Below are 17,255 nucleotides of genomic sequence, written 5' to 3'. Positions count from 1 at the left end.
ACCAGCATCTACTTTTAGAATTGTAATTGTTAGCATACAGTACTAATTCCGTACGTTTTCATTTTTTCATTGTTTTGCTGTGAATGCCTTTTTACGACCGGCAGCACTGTGGAATATACGGGTATCATCATGCCTTACTAAAACTAGGAATATTTAAAAAACATACTTATAAAAATAATTAAGAAATACATTGTTACTGTTATCTTAGGTTTACTTGAGGGATACCTCAGACAATGGTTAACTTTTATTGCAAATTCTGGTACCTACACCTCTGCTTTCATTATGGTCTCGTCATTCATGACAGACTCCAAATGATATGGCTGCCCACTTCTGTAATTCACTCATTAATGCAAAAGACTCTGGAGCAGTGGCGGCCGGCATGGCTTGCGGGTAGTGGGGTGGTTGGGTAACACTGGGGTTGGGGCAGTCACGGGGGAGGGGCATTGCACTTCACGCATATGGAAAAAAAAATAATAAACTTACCTTTACACCGGGTCCTGCGTCTCTGCTCCTGGTCTCCTCATGGAACTCGAAGAACAGGAAGCAGGCCCCACTGACCAATCACAACGCTGCACTGCAGCGTTGTTATTGGTTTTGAGCATCCTGGTTCGACGCTCAACCAGGTAATGGGGACCTAGGCTTCTTCTCCATGCAGGCTGTAATGCAGCCTGCATGGAAAATGGGGAAAGTGCGCATGACTGGTTTGGACCGCCCAAGAGGGATGACCAAACAGTCATTGCGCACCTAGGAGTGGGCAAACCACACCTCCCTTGCCCTGCTCCGAAAGCAGAGCAGCCCCGCCCACAAAGAGGGAGGAAGCATAAGATGATAATAACTCAAAGTTATCATTTTATGTTTCTTCTTCGCACTGCTTAGAAGCAGTGGGGCGACGCTCCTCCACCATAGCAGGGAAGCCGCTGTCATCACACCTCTTCATTTTTCAACCTATTCCAGTTCCGAGATCCTCCTCAGAAACACTCCTTAGCTTACTCATTGTCCTTAGTGTCATGAGATGCTACAGTGATAATGTCTCCACTTCTACTACTGTAGGAGCTGAGAGACCCCAAGGCTTACAGCTTTCCACAGCACATCGCTCTCACTTTCTACCACGCATCACTCTCACCTGGAGTTTCTGCAGCAAGAGCACATCTGCAATTTTCTCCTTGACCTGTTTCGTCTGCTTGGCCTTCCAGAACTGCTTCTGTGCGGAGTATCGGCTCATGGGGCATACCTTGAAGAGACAATCTGGGGAGATAAGAATTAGAGGAAATGGGTCATTGGTGAGATAATATTGGCGCCTGCACAGAGAAGAGGTTTCATATACAGCAGAGGTTTCATTAGGAACCTTTCTTCTGTATTCTTTCAAAAAACATTGGAGGGGTCATTACCAGAATACTGAATTTGAAATATCATACTATAAAAATATCAAGCCAGCTACCATCAACTACCAAGATACTGTAAATGTAAGAATATATATTTAGATATAGATTTACTATACTTAATTCCGGATATATGCACCTTGATGGTGTATATATGTACACATCATCAAGGTATGTAGAGGTTGAGTTACGGATAGTAAATGTATACTCCTCTGTATATACTTGCCTTCTCAAAATTCTGGTAGTCAATATTTTGACATAAAACCCTAGGAAACAAAGGAGATCAGCCATAGGATAGCTTAAATTTGTGAAGCTAGGACCTGAGGGATTTAGAGGCGAGATGGAGGCAGCCCACAAAACTCTACTGATTTGACTATTCCAATCAATTTTGCAATCCACCTGCAGACAAACCTTTCCTTTAGCCCAGATGTGGTGCCTACATGTAAATGTGTGAATTAATCGATCAGGTGCTAGTAGACCACTTAGAAAAGAGACAGCTAGACTAATACATTGCCGGCCCAGGGTACCCGCAAACCTCCTTCTTCACCCTCCTTCATCCACAAATCGTTGTAGTCCCTGAAGTCTTAAAGCTTTAATGGAATTATGTGGAATCGCTGCATTATGAACTCCACCGTTCAATCTCCCACATCGATGCTCCTGTTCAGAGCTTTATCACATTCTTATCTTTACATAAAGTATAAGTTTCTTTTTAAATTAGGCCCATATCCATCTCTGTTGGTACCCGCTCCAGGTGACAGATAGGATCTCCACCCTACCCTATCACTGCCCGCAGACAAGGCTTCGCAACTGACTTCATAATTTCGAACTTTGGCATGACCAACCCAGTTTATCATTCTTCTGAGGCTAACAAAATGAGGACAATTAAATTGTGTAATTGTAGCACCTGTTATTTATAGTACTCAGAAACTGAAAAACGGTAGCACTAAGCTCTGTATAAAAGAAGAAATTATTATTAATTCTACTATATAATAGTACGCCTTCTGACTTGTTTAAATAACAGCAATACAGCAGTAAATCGGAGACTAGCGATGTTTAGTGTAATAAAAAGCTGGCGCACAACAGATTTTGTTAATTACCTTTTTAATTAAAATTAGTGATCCTGCTACCCAAACCTTATGGCTTGGAATGACAGCAATATAGATTTGAGGCAAGTTTGACAGTATTAGGATTGGACTATTGCCCTCACTTCAATCTCTTTGTGCCTAATTTATAAACTTGTTTATACACCGTTAAGGGAGACATTACTCCTTTCAGTCACAACCCGCAAAGGATTCAAGGTGGCTCTCGCCCACTATGGCACAGGAACAAGATGGGATACACACAATGTACAGATTATGTCTTAATATACACCACCCATAAATAAATGAAAATAAATAGCATTTAATTCCGGGGGGTTGGTTTGCAGCTACAGCTCATGTTCCTTTGGGGCAAAGTATCTAAAAACCTGGAAACATTTAAAATAAGCCTTGATAAATTTAATGGGTTGCGCTTTCGCATAGTTCACACAAAAAAAGTACACAGCATGCAGAAAAACAGGCAGAACAGATGCACAAACAGGCATTTTGCAAGATAAAGTATGGCATTCCCAATTCCGAATGCATTTGACATAATTGTTTGAAGGAGTGTGTAGCCTTTTTGCGGAAAGATACCATACGTAAAATGCCTTATCTTGTGTAGGCATCCTTGGACACAAATAAACACAGGGACACGCATACAGACACACAACAACTTGTATACAGACACACATGCATGTCTGCAAAACTGCGGGTAGCCCCATGCCCTGTGGACACCTGCAGCCAGTTCTGCATTCCTGGCCAGTAGAATTTGACATGATGTGATTTTTAAATCTATACTCATAATGGTAAAAGCAAAACAGCGATTTGTAACTAAAAGACAGAACTGGCCGAAGAAGTCACACTTTGATATTGGCCACTTGGCAATGATACACATGGATGCAGGAAGGTTGTCACGTGACTCGAATAGCTTCTATGAAGGCTCTAGTTCTTTCTAACGGTGGGTACCTCAATCTTCCACAGTAACATTTAATAAACTTAGTGCAGAGACTGAAGAGCAAATCACCTAGGGCATTCCTCGGTTTCTGCACTGGATCCATATATTTTGTTTTTACAAAAGCTGTCACGACATGTACACACCGACAACTATAGACATCTCTCACAGAATGGCTAGCGTCATGGTGTCAAATATCCTTAAGATAACTGTGTTAACCCCAGTGCTGAGGAAAACCTATACTAGAGGAAGGTGAACTCACTCATTATCATCCAACATCAAATCTCCCATTCACAGCAAATATTCTGGGCCCGATGGTTACATGCAACTTGGACTACTATATTGATCTAAATATCCTTCCTTTTGGGTGTATTAGTGGTCCACTGTCTAGAATATTAAAACTTTCTTCATATTCAGGTGACAGACACTTTATTTGCCATGAGTTTGGTGAGACTCCTGTGGATGGACAACTGGGAACATATTTCCTGACAGAGCATCAAATATGAAATTATCTTTGGAGCAAAGTAAAGTCCATCTGAACACTAAAACAATTGCAAGATTTTGAAAAGGATATAACATGGGGTACACTTCACTGACTCGTCTGGCAGAGCTGATTGCCAATAACAATCCTCCTACTGACCAGTCCACACTGAGATGCCCACTGAACGACCCAGGAAAGTTAGAAAGCAGTAACATTTGCAATGCTGTCCTTGGTGGTGTTCGGCCAGTTGGATCATCCCGTGCTGTGTGCTACAGACCTTACGATGGATGGATGGAATCATTACTGGTAGGGTACATCGGTTCTGTATGGCTATCCATACCTATCAGGTACACGGAGCCCTGCCCACAAGGCTCTTAGTTTCATTACAAAAGATCACCGACCTTCTCATGACAAGTTAAAAATCTTGCTGTTCATGAAGTCATCCAATTAGCTATTTAGTCTTTGTATGTCATCCTTGCCCCATAAAGGTACCCACAGTGGCATGAAGGTCTAACAAAACATGTCATGTGTCTTCAGGATGAGTCCCGGAAACGGTCTGTAAGCCTAACTGAAAGCATGGAACAACTCATCGCATCCCTAACTTGATCCAAAACGATATCTATTTTTATGCAAAAATGTCCAAGATTCTTCTTATGTACACAAGGTAAATATAGGGATCCTCAAAACATATTCTAATACAATATTTGGACTGCATAGACACCCTCTAGTTGTCCATTAAGAATATTAAAGTTGTATTCATATTCAGACTGTGGAGACTGTATTTACATATGAATTGGGTGAATCCCAAGAGGATATGCAATTGGGAACATATCTACTGACTGGCCCTCAAACGTGACATTATCTTTTGAATAAAGGCTAATTGACTTCAAAGGTCTTTTTTATCAATGTGAAAGATGTGCAAAAGATTGAAAATGGCAGAACATGGCTTGTTGATGCCTGGTTCATCTGGAAGAGCTAATCATAAATTAGAGGTAATGCCCAGGAAAATCATGGGAGTATTTATTGCAACTGAACCGCTGAAGTACTTTCTTAATAGTAAGACTGGAGGAATGACAAAAAAGAACACCGAATGGCAGCTGATAAGGGAGGCTGGATCCGCACATGAACAATACTTTTTGAGCATGGAGACGTCTCTGATGGAAAGGAGGCCAATCCTGAAGGCCCACATGGTTACGTTTGCGCCACTGATAGTCACTGATACTTATGTGGTGCATGATTAATGACGTTTTCTGAATATTTATACCTGCAATTTGTTCCCTCCCAGGGTAAACAATGCAAAAAAGGATATTTTGTGGGACTAGGTAACTTTTTTTTACATGCATGTAGTGCTATTGGGTCCAGAAGGTTCACTGGTAAAATACTGTCCTTTTCCCTGAGAAAACCATTTTGAAGCATGGCATGTCAGTTATTGTAGAGAAATTAGGCCTAAATAGAAGGAATATTTGAATCTATTGCCCTTGGGCTTGAATTCCAGAGAGGACAGATGAGTGGACTGAAGCTCTTCTTTCAGATATTATACTTCATCCGTATTTCCCTAGTTGCAAGTCTAACTGGGGGAACTACGCAGACATAAGAGGCCGCTATCCTAAAGCACTCGCTACAGTTAGCCACTCGAGTGAAAGAAATATTCTCTATGACTACAGAAGGAAAACTACTCACTGTGGAACCAACACTTATCTAACAAACGATCTGTGAAGGGTTTGCTAGTGGAACTCCTAAGGTTCTAGAGGGTGTTCGGACCTGGGTGGAGGCAAGTAACAGCTTACAGTGGTGCAGACTTCCTGATCAGTCAGACATCTAGAGAGGGTAACACATTCTTTACTGATAGCACGGATTGGCTGCCATCATTGATCGCTCTTTGTGAAGGTCCTGCAGCCTCAATGAAAATGATGTAGAGGGTGCTCCAATGGTAGATCAGAAATTAACCATCAGGAAGTAACCTACACATTTCCGGTGGGACTTCCACAGATCTACTAAACATGTTTTAGGTTAATACACTGAAACATCTCCAGAGGAAAACAGTCTGTGAATATGTAGGATGAGACAGGGCAACATTATCTTGTGCACATCATCAGAAATCCTGACATTAGAAACCTACTGAGGCTGATCTGGCTGTTTCATACCGTGGGGAGTTTGTGCCCAAACAGGAGATATGTAGAGTCCGACTCCCTATGCAATCTCAGAAGGGAAAAAAGGTGATCCTTAGGAGACTAGAGGAAACAACTTTGAATGCGGATTTTCAGTACAATCTCCAGCAGCCATGAATCCTCCATTTAGATTTAGCGTTGTTGGTGATATAGGAAAGGCAAGTTCCATAAAGAGCCTAATTTTAGAGACATGCTCCACCCAATGAAGCAAAGAAGACCTCTTGAAATCCTGGCCAGTGGCATAAGATAGGGTTTGCTTAGTTTGTAATCATCGTTTCTGTTATAATTTTTTTATTGGCCAGTCTGTCTGGCTTTATAGACTTCAAATGATTGGGGAAAACATGGCTGTGGCAGCAAATACTTTGGGCTTTACAGTGCCACATGGATTTGCATATTGAAATGAAGAGAGAAATACATCAAATATAGATCTGTATCTTTCTCCTGAACTAAAGGAGGTGACCTAGTTTTCAAACAGGCTAGACATTTCAAGGTGACTTAAGAATCAAGTGTTCACCTGATGAAATCTTAGGATGATTGCAGCAGTGTCAAAGTTGAACATAAACAGTGTGGTAAACTGGGTTAGAATCCCACACTAGAGTTAATCTATCTCACAGTCAGCAGCAGCATGAAGAGCATAGCAAGTGCGAGGAAGAAAAGGGTCTCTGAATCTGTGTGATGCAGAATGTAAGACATATGAAGGATGAAAAGAAGGATGACTACTTGAATCCATATGCGTATCGAGATGCAAACAGGCAGATGTTCAGAAGGAATACTAGGACCTGGAGCCTGTCTCTGGCATCCAACAGATTGAGTTAAGAGACTTGTCTCTGGTTAATGGTGTTTATTTCGCATCTGTGGGTCTCATTTACAAGAAACGGATGCATCATTGCGTTAAAGCAGCGATACGCCTGTTTACTTGTGCCTGCAGCAGAAACCCTTGCGCCACCATAGATGCATCGTATTTGCACAACGGCACATGATGGTGCAGGGTTTTTTGGCGCATTGCTGGAGTTGATGGGAAAACCGACAGAACTCCAGCAATGCATCACAATACAGAGCCGATGCATCAGTTTTCACTAACGCTTTATCTATTAAATGGGGACCAATGTGTCAGATCGTGAAAAGGTGACAAAGTCACCTTGTGCTTAAACATATTGGTCCCGGATATGATACATACCAGTGGGCATAGTGCCCACTTGTATGTGTGACATCAGCACATATTGTCACAAATAATGACATTAAGTGCACATACCTACCTTCTGTGGCCCACTTATGTCGTGACTCGATTGCATATTGCAATCAAGTCACCACAACTGGTGTGGCCCCGTGGGCACAGCCAATCCATCAACCCTATGTCTAGGTTTAGCAGGGGTAAGGATTGTGACGCAATGGCAGCACACCCACCCGAAACAGGAAAAAAGTGCTAAATACCACTACCGCAGTTTTACGGTGGACTTTTCTGATGGTACATCTACCTTGCATAAATTAAAATCTAACTTGCCGCAGCTGATTCCGACCAGGTAAAAACCAACAGAACCTTAAAAGAGTGATGCACTTGCGTCCATGTAAATATGGAGCAAATGAAGCGCCACCGTTGCGTTAAAAAAAGTGCGCAATGGCAGCGCAAGGTAGTGCAAGGGACTTGTAAATAAGCCCCTATGTTTGCAGCACTGTATATGCCTTAATGATCTTAGAATTATAAATTACTGTTGAGTCTGTGATTTTCATGGTTTGGAATAGCTGTGAAATGTTCGTGTTTGTGGCTGAGTTGCCAAAAGGCCCTGGTAGATCTCTATAAGCACATCTGATTTCATGTCAATATTGTGTTAAAGGATTGAAAGAATTAAAGATAAGGGAGCAGCAGAACACTGATGTTGACGCAGGTGCCTGGCTGTGAGCCAGAGAATTTGCCATTGCTTCTCTGTTCACCTTGGTCTTTCTTCTCATCCTCTTCAAACCCAAAGGGTCCTCCCGCCAGCCCAGATTAGAAGCTGAGTACTTTTATCAGGTTCCAAAAGCTCTTACGTGTGCAGCCAAACCTCAATTGCAGGTTACTTTTGCCTTGTCTCCGGGGAGTCCTCTAAGGTGCATAAGTTATTCATAGCTTGTGATCACCATTGGCCGCAGGGTCCTTCCGCCCAATGCCTGGCTTCATGAATCGCGTCTTTGTTTTATAAGCCGTTCAAAGAGGTGCAGTCCTACGAACCACAGAGCAGGGAACCACTTCCCGAAACATAATCATTCTTTCAGACACCGTGTTTATTGTAGGGCCAAGAACACAGGTGAACCACGGGATATGGTTATTTTACAGGTTGGCACCGGGCACCAGGGTTCTCAAAGAGGCAGTGAGCAGTCTAAGCCATTGCACAGCGAGGTATCATTAATCCTTTGATGTCAGAAGTGGCTGTTCAGAGTGACGTCACTGGCCTCATTAATATTAATGGAGACAGACTGAATTACGAAGTCTTTTTTCTCATCCTGAGGCTGTGAGTTTTCAACTGTTAGAATCAAATGCGTGAAGGAAATTTTTATTTACGACGAGCCAGCAACCAGGTAGTCATTTTAGGTAAAGTTTCATGAATTTTCAATCTTTTCCTGTTGGTACATCGCACTTGCACTTTATACTGTTCCACCTGAAGAGCTAAATGTAGGCGTAAGAAGTGGGTTCTTGGTGTCCACGTCCACTCTCCACCTCTAGTTTTTGGGCTCTTTTCTCTGGGAATTCAGCGGTCTAGTTTTTTGTTTTTTTTGTGCCGGTAACCACTCCACCATAGCACCAGCAGGAGGCAACACTCCCCACCCCCCCACAATAGCATGCATGTCCTACGCATAAATAAAACACACCACACAAATTTTTCTTTGGGTAAAAAACTGCTGCAGGTTTATTACATACACCGTTATGTACTATGGTGGGTTATCTTTCGGACGATCCAAGGGCAGGCAACCATCTGGGACGCCTGCCCGCCTGATGAGACAAGCAGCACCGGGGCGAACCCCATCTGTGCTGCCCCTTCGGAGATCCTCTTCCCGGATCACGGTCCCTTATTACTAACGCCCCTTTCAGGGCGGAGCGTAGCAAGGCAAGCCCCCGGATGTTCAGGCCCAAAACCGCCCGAAGGACTAACGGAGCGCCGACACGGTTTTCTAGGAACCTCCAATGAGGCTCCTGGTCTCTGGCACCCCCTATGGTGCCGCGCAGAGGTACCCTTCGGTACCCATTTGCTTCCAGATCGCCCTGTAACTCCGCCTGCAACGAAAAAGAACAACATTACAACATTCTATGCCTCCCCCGCTGCTTCCACGCCAGGTAAGCGGTAAGGTGGGAGACAGCGTGTCAAGGGCGCAAAAGAGGAAGGACAGAGGGTGGGGGAGGCATATATACCAACCCCCGTTCCTCGCGCCCCGGAAGTGACGTGCCCTGCGCGCTGCAGCCCCTGGTTGCCAGAGTAGGGGAACTCCTCCCCGAGGGGTCCCCATACTTAGGAGAAGGGGGGTGGGCTGGTGCCTTGCTGGCACTAGAGGCCTGCCCTTCTAGGGCACCCTGCGGGCGCCAGGGCAACCACATAGCACCAGCAGGAGGCAACACTCCCCACCCCCCCACAATAGCATGCATGTCCTACGCATAAATAAAACACACCACACAAATTTTTGTTTGGGTAAAAAACTGCTGTAGGTTTATTACATACACCGTTATGTAATATGGTGGGTTATCTTACGGGCGATCCAAGGGCAGGCAACCATCTGGGCCGCCTGCCCGCCTGATGGGCAAAGCAGCACTGGGGCGAACCCCATCTGTGCTGCCCCTTCGGTGATCCTCTTCTCGGATCACGGTCCCTTATTACTCACACCCCTTTCAGGGCGGAGCATAGCAAGGCAAGCCCCCGGTTGTTCAGGCACACTACCGCCCGAAGGACTAACGGGGCGCCGACACGGTTTTCCAGGAACCTCTCATGAGGCTCCTGGGCTCTGGCACCCCTATGGTGCCTTCTAGGGCACCCTGCGGGCGCCAGGGCAACCACATAGCACCAGCAGGAGGCAACACTCCCCACCCCCCCACAATAGCATGCATGTCCTACGCATAAATAAAACACACCACACAAATTTTTGTTTGGGTAAAAAACTGCTGTAGGTTTATTACATACACCGTTATGTAATATGGTGGGTTATCTTACGGGCGATCCAAGGGCAGGCAACCATCTGGGCCGCCTGCCCGCCTGATGGGCCAAGCAGCACTGGGGCAAACCCCATCTGTGCTGCTCCTTCGGTGATCCTCTTCTCGGATCACGGTCCCTTATTACTCACACCCCTTTCAGGGCGGAGCATAGCAAGGCAAGCCCCCGGTTGTTCAGGCACACTACCGCCCGAAGGACTAACGGGGCGCCGACACGGTTTTCCAGGAACCTCTCATGAGGCTCCTGGGCTCTGGCTCTGGCACCCCTATGGTGCCGCGCAGAGGTACCCTTCGATACCCATTTGCTTCCAGATCGCCCTATAACTCCGCCACAGCTCAGGAGGCGGCCACCGTCGACGCCAGAGCCCCCCACCAAAATAGCTATAGTCTTGCCCACTAACTCTCATGTCTAGAGCCTCCTGCAAATCTAGATGAAAGGGAACATCCATACTGGTTATCGATACCCCATCTATATCCCAATAGCCCTAGACATTAGCTTGGGTCAGCTAGTGTCTGAAGAAACAAAAACGCCCTTTATGCCTGTGAAGTTGTGCAAGCACTATACACCTCATGCCGCAAAGTTCCACTGCGTCACCTGACTCAGCCCCGTCCCACTCAGGGCGGGACAGTTTCAGACACCCTGGCTCACGATGCCCCACCTATTTACTGATCACACTGGCTGCTGCCCTTCTAGCACCGTATGTGCCTGGACACAGGTGTCTCCCATCTCTGGGACAGCAGCTCACTTGTTAGGAGACCGTTCCTACCCCCGCTTGCCAACTAGGCTATTAGGGCGAGAAGGATTATACTTAACCTTGACACCATCCCTTTACTTGCTAAATCAATGCGCACAGGGATGTCCATAACAGGCGTATGAACACTGAGCACAGCTGCACCCCAGCACTTGCCCTGCATCCCATATTCTTTATTGGAATTTCGACCACTCAGCTCCTTCTGGTGAAGCCCCCTAGGCGTATCCGCTTAGAGAATCTGTCTGATTCGGTACAGGGCGCACTGTCTGAAATCTGGTGCCTAACATTTGATGTGGGAGATGCCACACACCGCCTAGGTCATGGGAACCTAAAGGAGCACACCATTTCCCCCCGGGCGTACCTCTAAATGGGACTGGCTCCACCCATCTGTAACGCCAGAGACACCCCTCATAAACCTCTTTACTGGTTATGCCACTTGGCACCCTTCTGGTTGCAGCTTTGGGTATTTGTAAAGTGTGCATGCCCCCGGGGCACGATGTCGCTGACTAGCCAGTGTAGGTTTACCCACTCGCTGATACTTATCTATCCTAACTGCCCTTACTTGGATTGAAGGGTTGCTGGATGCTACCCCAGGACTGAAGACTTAATGCTCCAACCCACTTTAACCCCAGGACTTGGGGACAACCCCAGTAGTGACCATGCCTTTCATGGTACATCTACCCCAGCGCTTGACTATCAATGTGTTAGGGACCCCAGTCCCAAAAGATGCCCCTTCTATTGTCTGGTTCTAGCCCGCAGAAGGTTAACTCAGAGGGGGCAGACAAGTCTGCGGAACCAGGGGATAAAAGTTGTGTCCAAATACCTGCCCTTTCTTGAATTTTGGGACGCCAAAAGGTCGAAAATACCCTGTCGCCATTTGGCACTAACGCAGTGTTTACCAAACTTTTCCGTGCCACAGCACACTTGTTAGCTGACAACTACCACCACCCGCCTGCTGCCCTGGTTAAAGCGCGGGTGAATATGTCTTACTGAAGCTACCTGATACCAGCCCTTGGCTGCAGGGGAATGCCCACCCAGTGTACATGGTACCTGATTCTATATGGTGCCCGCAGGTGTTCCCCATGAAGGCCCTCGTAGCCAATTGCACAATGCAGTCTCAGTATTTCGCAGTGCCTCTCTTTGCTTTGAAATTAATTGAGTAAGTGTAAAATTATACTTTCCCACCATTGGGCTGTTAACCGGTGGCAAAGGCAGACTGTTATTTTGCGGCTTCTGACATTGCCTCTGGATATATACTACAAACCACAGTACCTTACTACACGCCAGTACCCTTGGCTTTAACAATGCTTGTTAGTTGTATAAGATAACTGAAGCCAAAATTCTGGCTTCCCTGCGTAGCATATTGAGAATGCTTCCATTCTGAACTGGTGGGACTGTCACCTTAATGTGTTGAACATTCATTAAATGTCTCCCTTCGATGAATAGCAAGCTCAACCGCAAATGGGACCATTACACTAATCAACTTTCGCAACAGCCAGACAGGTCACCTGCACGTAATCTAGGTGCCGAAAGCGGAAAGTGGGAGCCCTTTGGAAATGGAATAGTGGCGCACAATCCCCGTGTTGGAGACAAAATTGACCTTGTTGTACTGCAAAAGAGTCACATGCGGAGACAAAATAACTATTCTTTGCAAAACAGAGCCTGTCCGTAACTTTTGTCTATATTGGGACAAAGGATGAACCATGATAATATCACTGATCAAGTCTGTGATGTCATATACGCTACCTCTGGCATATTTCTCATAATTCGCCATATATGGCTGACACCGCACTCTCCCCCTGTGCTTTGTGTGATCTTGGCCCACTTTGGTGTGAGCAGAGCCCCGTGAAGTATACTTGGGTTCTTTGCGTTGAAATTAATTGAGTAAGTGTAAAATTATACTTTCCCACCATTGGGCTGTTAACCGGTGGCAAAGGCAGACTGTTATTTTGCGGCTTCTGACATTGCCTCCGGATATATACTAAAAACCACACTACCTTACTACACGCCAGTACCCTTGGCTTTAACAATGCTTGTTAGTTGTATAAGATAACTGAAGCCAAAATTCTGGCTTCCCTGCGTAGCATATTGAGAATGCTTCCATTCTGAACTGGTGGGACTGTCACCTTAATGTGTTGAACATTCATTAAATGTCTCCCTTCGATGAATAGCAAGCTCAACCGCAAATGGGACCATTACACTAATCAACTTTCGCAACAGCCAGACAGGTCACCTGCACGTAATCTAGGTGCCGAAAGCGGAAAGTGGGAGCCCTTTGGAAATGGAATAGTGGCGCACAATCCCCGTGTTGGAGACAAAATTGACCTTGTTGTACTGCAAAAGAGGCACATGCGGAGACAAAATAACTATTCTTTGCAAAACAGAGCCTGTCCGTAACTTTTGTCTATATTGGGACAAAGGATGAACCATGATAATATCACTGATCAAGTCTGTGATGTCATATACGCTACCTCTGGCATATTTCTCATAATTCGCCATATATGGCTGACACCGCACTCTCCCCCTGTGCTTTGTGTGATCTTGGCCCACTTTGGTGTGAGCAGAGCCCCGTGAAGTATACTTGGGTTCTAGGCCGATAATGCACAAGTGTTAGGTGAGAAAGATGAAACCATACTTGCCGAGCCCCGGCCAAAATCGACAACCATTTTACCCTTTGTCATCAGTAGCACATACATCAATAAGACATTGATAAGGGCCACATGCATAACTCCTGGTGGCCAAAGGACCTTGTTGGCCAAGCAGCGAAATCTTTGCTCAATGCAATAATACGAAACAGACTTCTCACGGGGCACGCCACCCAGGCGCCAAACAGGACACCGAGGTTTACACCGAACGTCCCGACTCCAAAGGAAGGGCACCACAAACCCAACCCCCTGCGCAAGTCACTCACCAAGGCACCGCTGAAGGATCCACCCCTGAACAACGTCTTCAATGAACAGCAAGCTCAAGCACAAGTGGGACCATTACACTAAGCAACACCACCCATCAACGGAAATCAACCATACCCCCCTGCAAAACAGGTAAAGTGTGTGTGAAACCCAGCCATAGCCAGACGAAACCATGGAAGCAGTTTATCTGGGGCATTGTAGAGACACAACCGTTACTAGACAACCTGTCCCTTCTATCTGAAAATCGATAATCATTAACAGAATGCCAGGTGACTTAAAAGAGGCATAACACTGTAACAGCTCCCCGCGCTGCAAAGGCTCTTGCTGTAAGAGGGAACCTCAAATAAGGTGCTTTCTTTACCTGCCTACGCATAATCTGCGGTCATGTGACCTTGGCTGGTGGCGTGCTAAACCTGAACCTAACGGAAAATGAAAACTCAGTAACTGCAGCCATGAAAGCTAATTAACTGAAGACCAGTGAACTGAGGCAACTCCTCAGGAGTTTATACTCGCAAAGCTGAAGTCATGAGACAATCGACACCTTAAGGGTACCAGAGCATGTTCAAAATGATCCCTTAATATCCTTCTTGAATGCTTTAAACCTATGATGCATAAGGATGCTTAGACCACCTTTTGGAATTGCCCACATTTATGAATGAATGAATGAAAGAGTATTTATAGAGCGCATGGTTACCCGGAGGCATCCCAGCGCTAGCAGACACTCGGCGGGGTCAAGGGAATGGTCCCTTGATTGTATGTTAGCCACCCACCGGTTAGCCAACTCCATGTGCTTGCAAAGAACACAGTCCCTTATCAAATTGGTGCCAACCAAGAACTAGTTTCTTTTTAATCCTCTCAACCTGTGGGAGCAAAACTAACATCAATGGTCGCACTACCGACCCACAGCGCTCCAATTACCAAGCCCGGTAGGCCTACCTGCAAAGCTTCACCATGCGCTGCTTGGGCCATGTGTTCCATACTTACATCACTAAAAGGTTTCTCTGATCAAAACAAAACCTCCTATATGCTAAGTGGTAGAGTCACCTATTATTTCAGCAATAATAGTGAGCTGCTGCTGTGTAACCGTGTTGAAAACACGCCACAATCCCTAAATATTGTATGCAAACTCATTTAGAAATTGGAAGAGTGTGTCCGTGCACTGTCAGTAGCTTTCCCAAAGTGGGCATAAAAGAGCTGGACTGTATCAAATTCAACACTGTTCCAAACAGGGGCCCCCAAATAAGTGTCTACCAAGGGCAGCTGCTAATACTACCGCATGTGCTGTTGTGCACGAGTAGGCATTCCTGACCTCAAACCTTCAAAATGCCGTGTTAAACGCGCCAGAGCCAAAGACACAAGTTTTAAAAAAATGTTTTCTATATATATTGCCCAAGTAACTGCCTTTAGTCTTTCTTTGCACTTTGGCGAATGGCCAGTGCAAAGCTGCAGCATACATTAAGGTCCCTGACTGGAACAATAAAAACCCCTGCATTTTATCGGTAGCATGTATCCACTATGTGCTAGCTATGCCTTTCATGTGGGCAGCTGGGTCACTGGATCTTTGCATGCCTTCAGGGCTGGACTAAGAATATTTATTTATTTAATTTCTTTATAGAGTTTTTATATAGCGCGAACTACGACCCGTGACGTCGGGTATCCGAGCGCTTTACATGAGCACCAGTTCTGTAACCTGAGGACCCTACAAATTGTAAGGCACGGGGAGGTTAAGTGATTTGCCCAGAATTCCAGGATGTAGAACATCGTTGCCGAGACTACAAATTGTGTGCTAGATTTTAGCCCCAAACAATGTAAGTATTTTGTCCTGTCATCCTTGGAGCATCACCATGGCCTTCGATGACAGAGACCCTCCCGGGAACTTCCCAAGCCCCTTATCGGCCCGCTGCAGCCAGATGTGCAACTATATGCCTGCACACACCTCAGGCGGCCACCTCCGTTTGCCCCACACCTAGCTCCTGCCGTGCTGCCAAGCAAAGTAGCTTCCCTGCTATTAACACTGAGCATGTGCAAGTGGACAGGCAGACTATGCCAGGCCCCTGATGCTGTAAGCGTGGCTTGGGCAGCAGGCAATCGAAATTCAATGCATAATAAGTTGATCGATGCCTGTTGGTGTGGACATCTCTAAAATGGATAGCGCCCTTGTGGCAGGCTGTCCGGATGCCAGTGTTGGGAAACCGTGGCAGTGCCGCGCACCCGGACCCCTCCGTCAAGTTGTAACCAGGTAAACTTGCTGCCTGGGTATAACATTAGTGGGCCGTGCAATGAATCCTTGTTTTGGCCACACACGCCTATGTTACCCAGTGATGGCAGTCACTGACAATGCACAACATAGGTGCAGGACCCTGAAACAGCACCTTGATACATGGCATTAACTGCACACTTATCTAACACAATGATTGCAGGGACTGAACCTGCACACTTATCCTGCCCACCGCATTACATTGCACCTAGGCACGGGAGATAAGTGATTTGCCCAGAAGCACCGACGGTATTGGCGCGCTAACGTGCGTGACCACATTACAATCCACAATCGGGAACAGGAGTCAGTATGCCCAGCTGCACAGTACGGCCTAGGAGCGCTAGCTGTGCCCCGCTTCCATTGCACAAGAGGCCCGGGAGATAAGTGAATTACCCGGAAACGCAAAACGGCATGCGAGCGCTAGCATGCGCCCAGCTTTACACTGCCAGCACAGGCACGGGAGAAATTGATTTGCTCAAAAGCACAGGTCGGTATAGGTGCGAGCCGCCTTACATAACATTCAGGCACGGGAGATAGGTGCATCGCCCCGGAGCACAGCACGGTATTGGAGCGCTAGTCTGCGCAGCGCTTGCATAGTACATTCAGGCATGGGAGATAAGCCTTTGCCCAGAAGCACCGGATGTGGGCGCGACACACCTCTTTCCCTACCAAGAACACGCTCGTAGAGCCCCGCCTACTGCTCCTAGTAACCCGCGAGCAATCGTGTCGCACGCATCCATCCCGCAGCGAGGAAAATGAATTGAATCGCTATCCTCACTGGATGGGGGGTGCACCCACAACTCACCGTACTCAAGACTATTCTGAGTTATGGCGGCAGGCAAAATCCAAGCACACGGGCACTCATCGCCCCACCCCCCACCTTCCGGGTCAAGCCCACGACTTAGCTTAAAACGTATAGCGATGCAGGCCACGCTGATTTTAAATAAGGCAAAAGTGCCGGAAATATTCAAATAAAAGCAGACTACTGCATACGACATGGAGCTCGAACCCCCCAACTTCCGGGCCATGCAGGCAACATTGCTTAAGGCATATGGCAATGCATGCCCCGGCAAATTAAATAAGGCAAAAATTGCCCATCATGGGGGACTG

General features: G+C 46.2%; 1 protein-coding gene across 1 annotated transcript in view; it reads right to left on the bottom strand.

Moving 5' to 3' along the window:
* ITPR3 (inositol 1,4,5-trisphosphate receptor type 3) overlaps positions 1-17,255 on the bottom strand; it is an 895,552-nt gene that overhangs the window by 804,658 nt on the left and 73,639 nt on the right. The window contains 1 exon segment of the mRNA XM_085647149.1: positions 1,124-1,245. Within this exon segment, the coding sequence (XP_085503275.1) occupies positions 1,124-1,245 (122 nt within the window).

The sequence above is a fragment of the Triturus cristatus genome, chromosome 1_1 (assembly GCF_964204655.1).
Source record: "Triturus cristatus chromosome 1_1, aTriCri1.1, whole genome shotgun sequence".
Lineage (NCBI taxonomy): Eukaryota > Metazoa > Chordata > Amphibia > Caudata > Salamandridae > Triturus > Triturus cristatus.
This window is presented reverse-complemented; position numbering and strand designations above follow the sequence as displayed.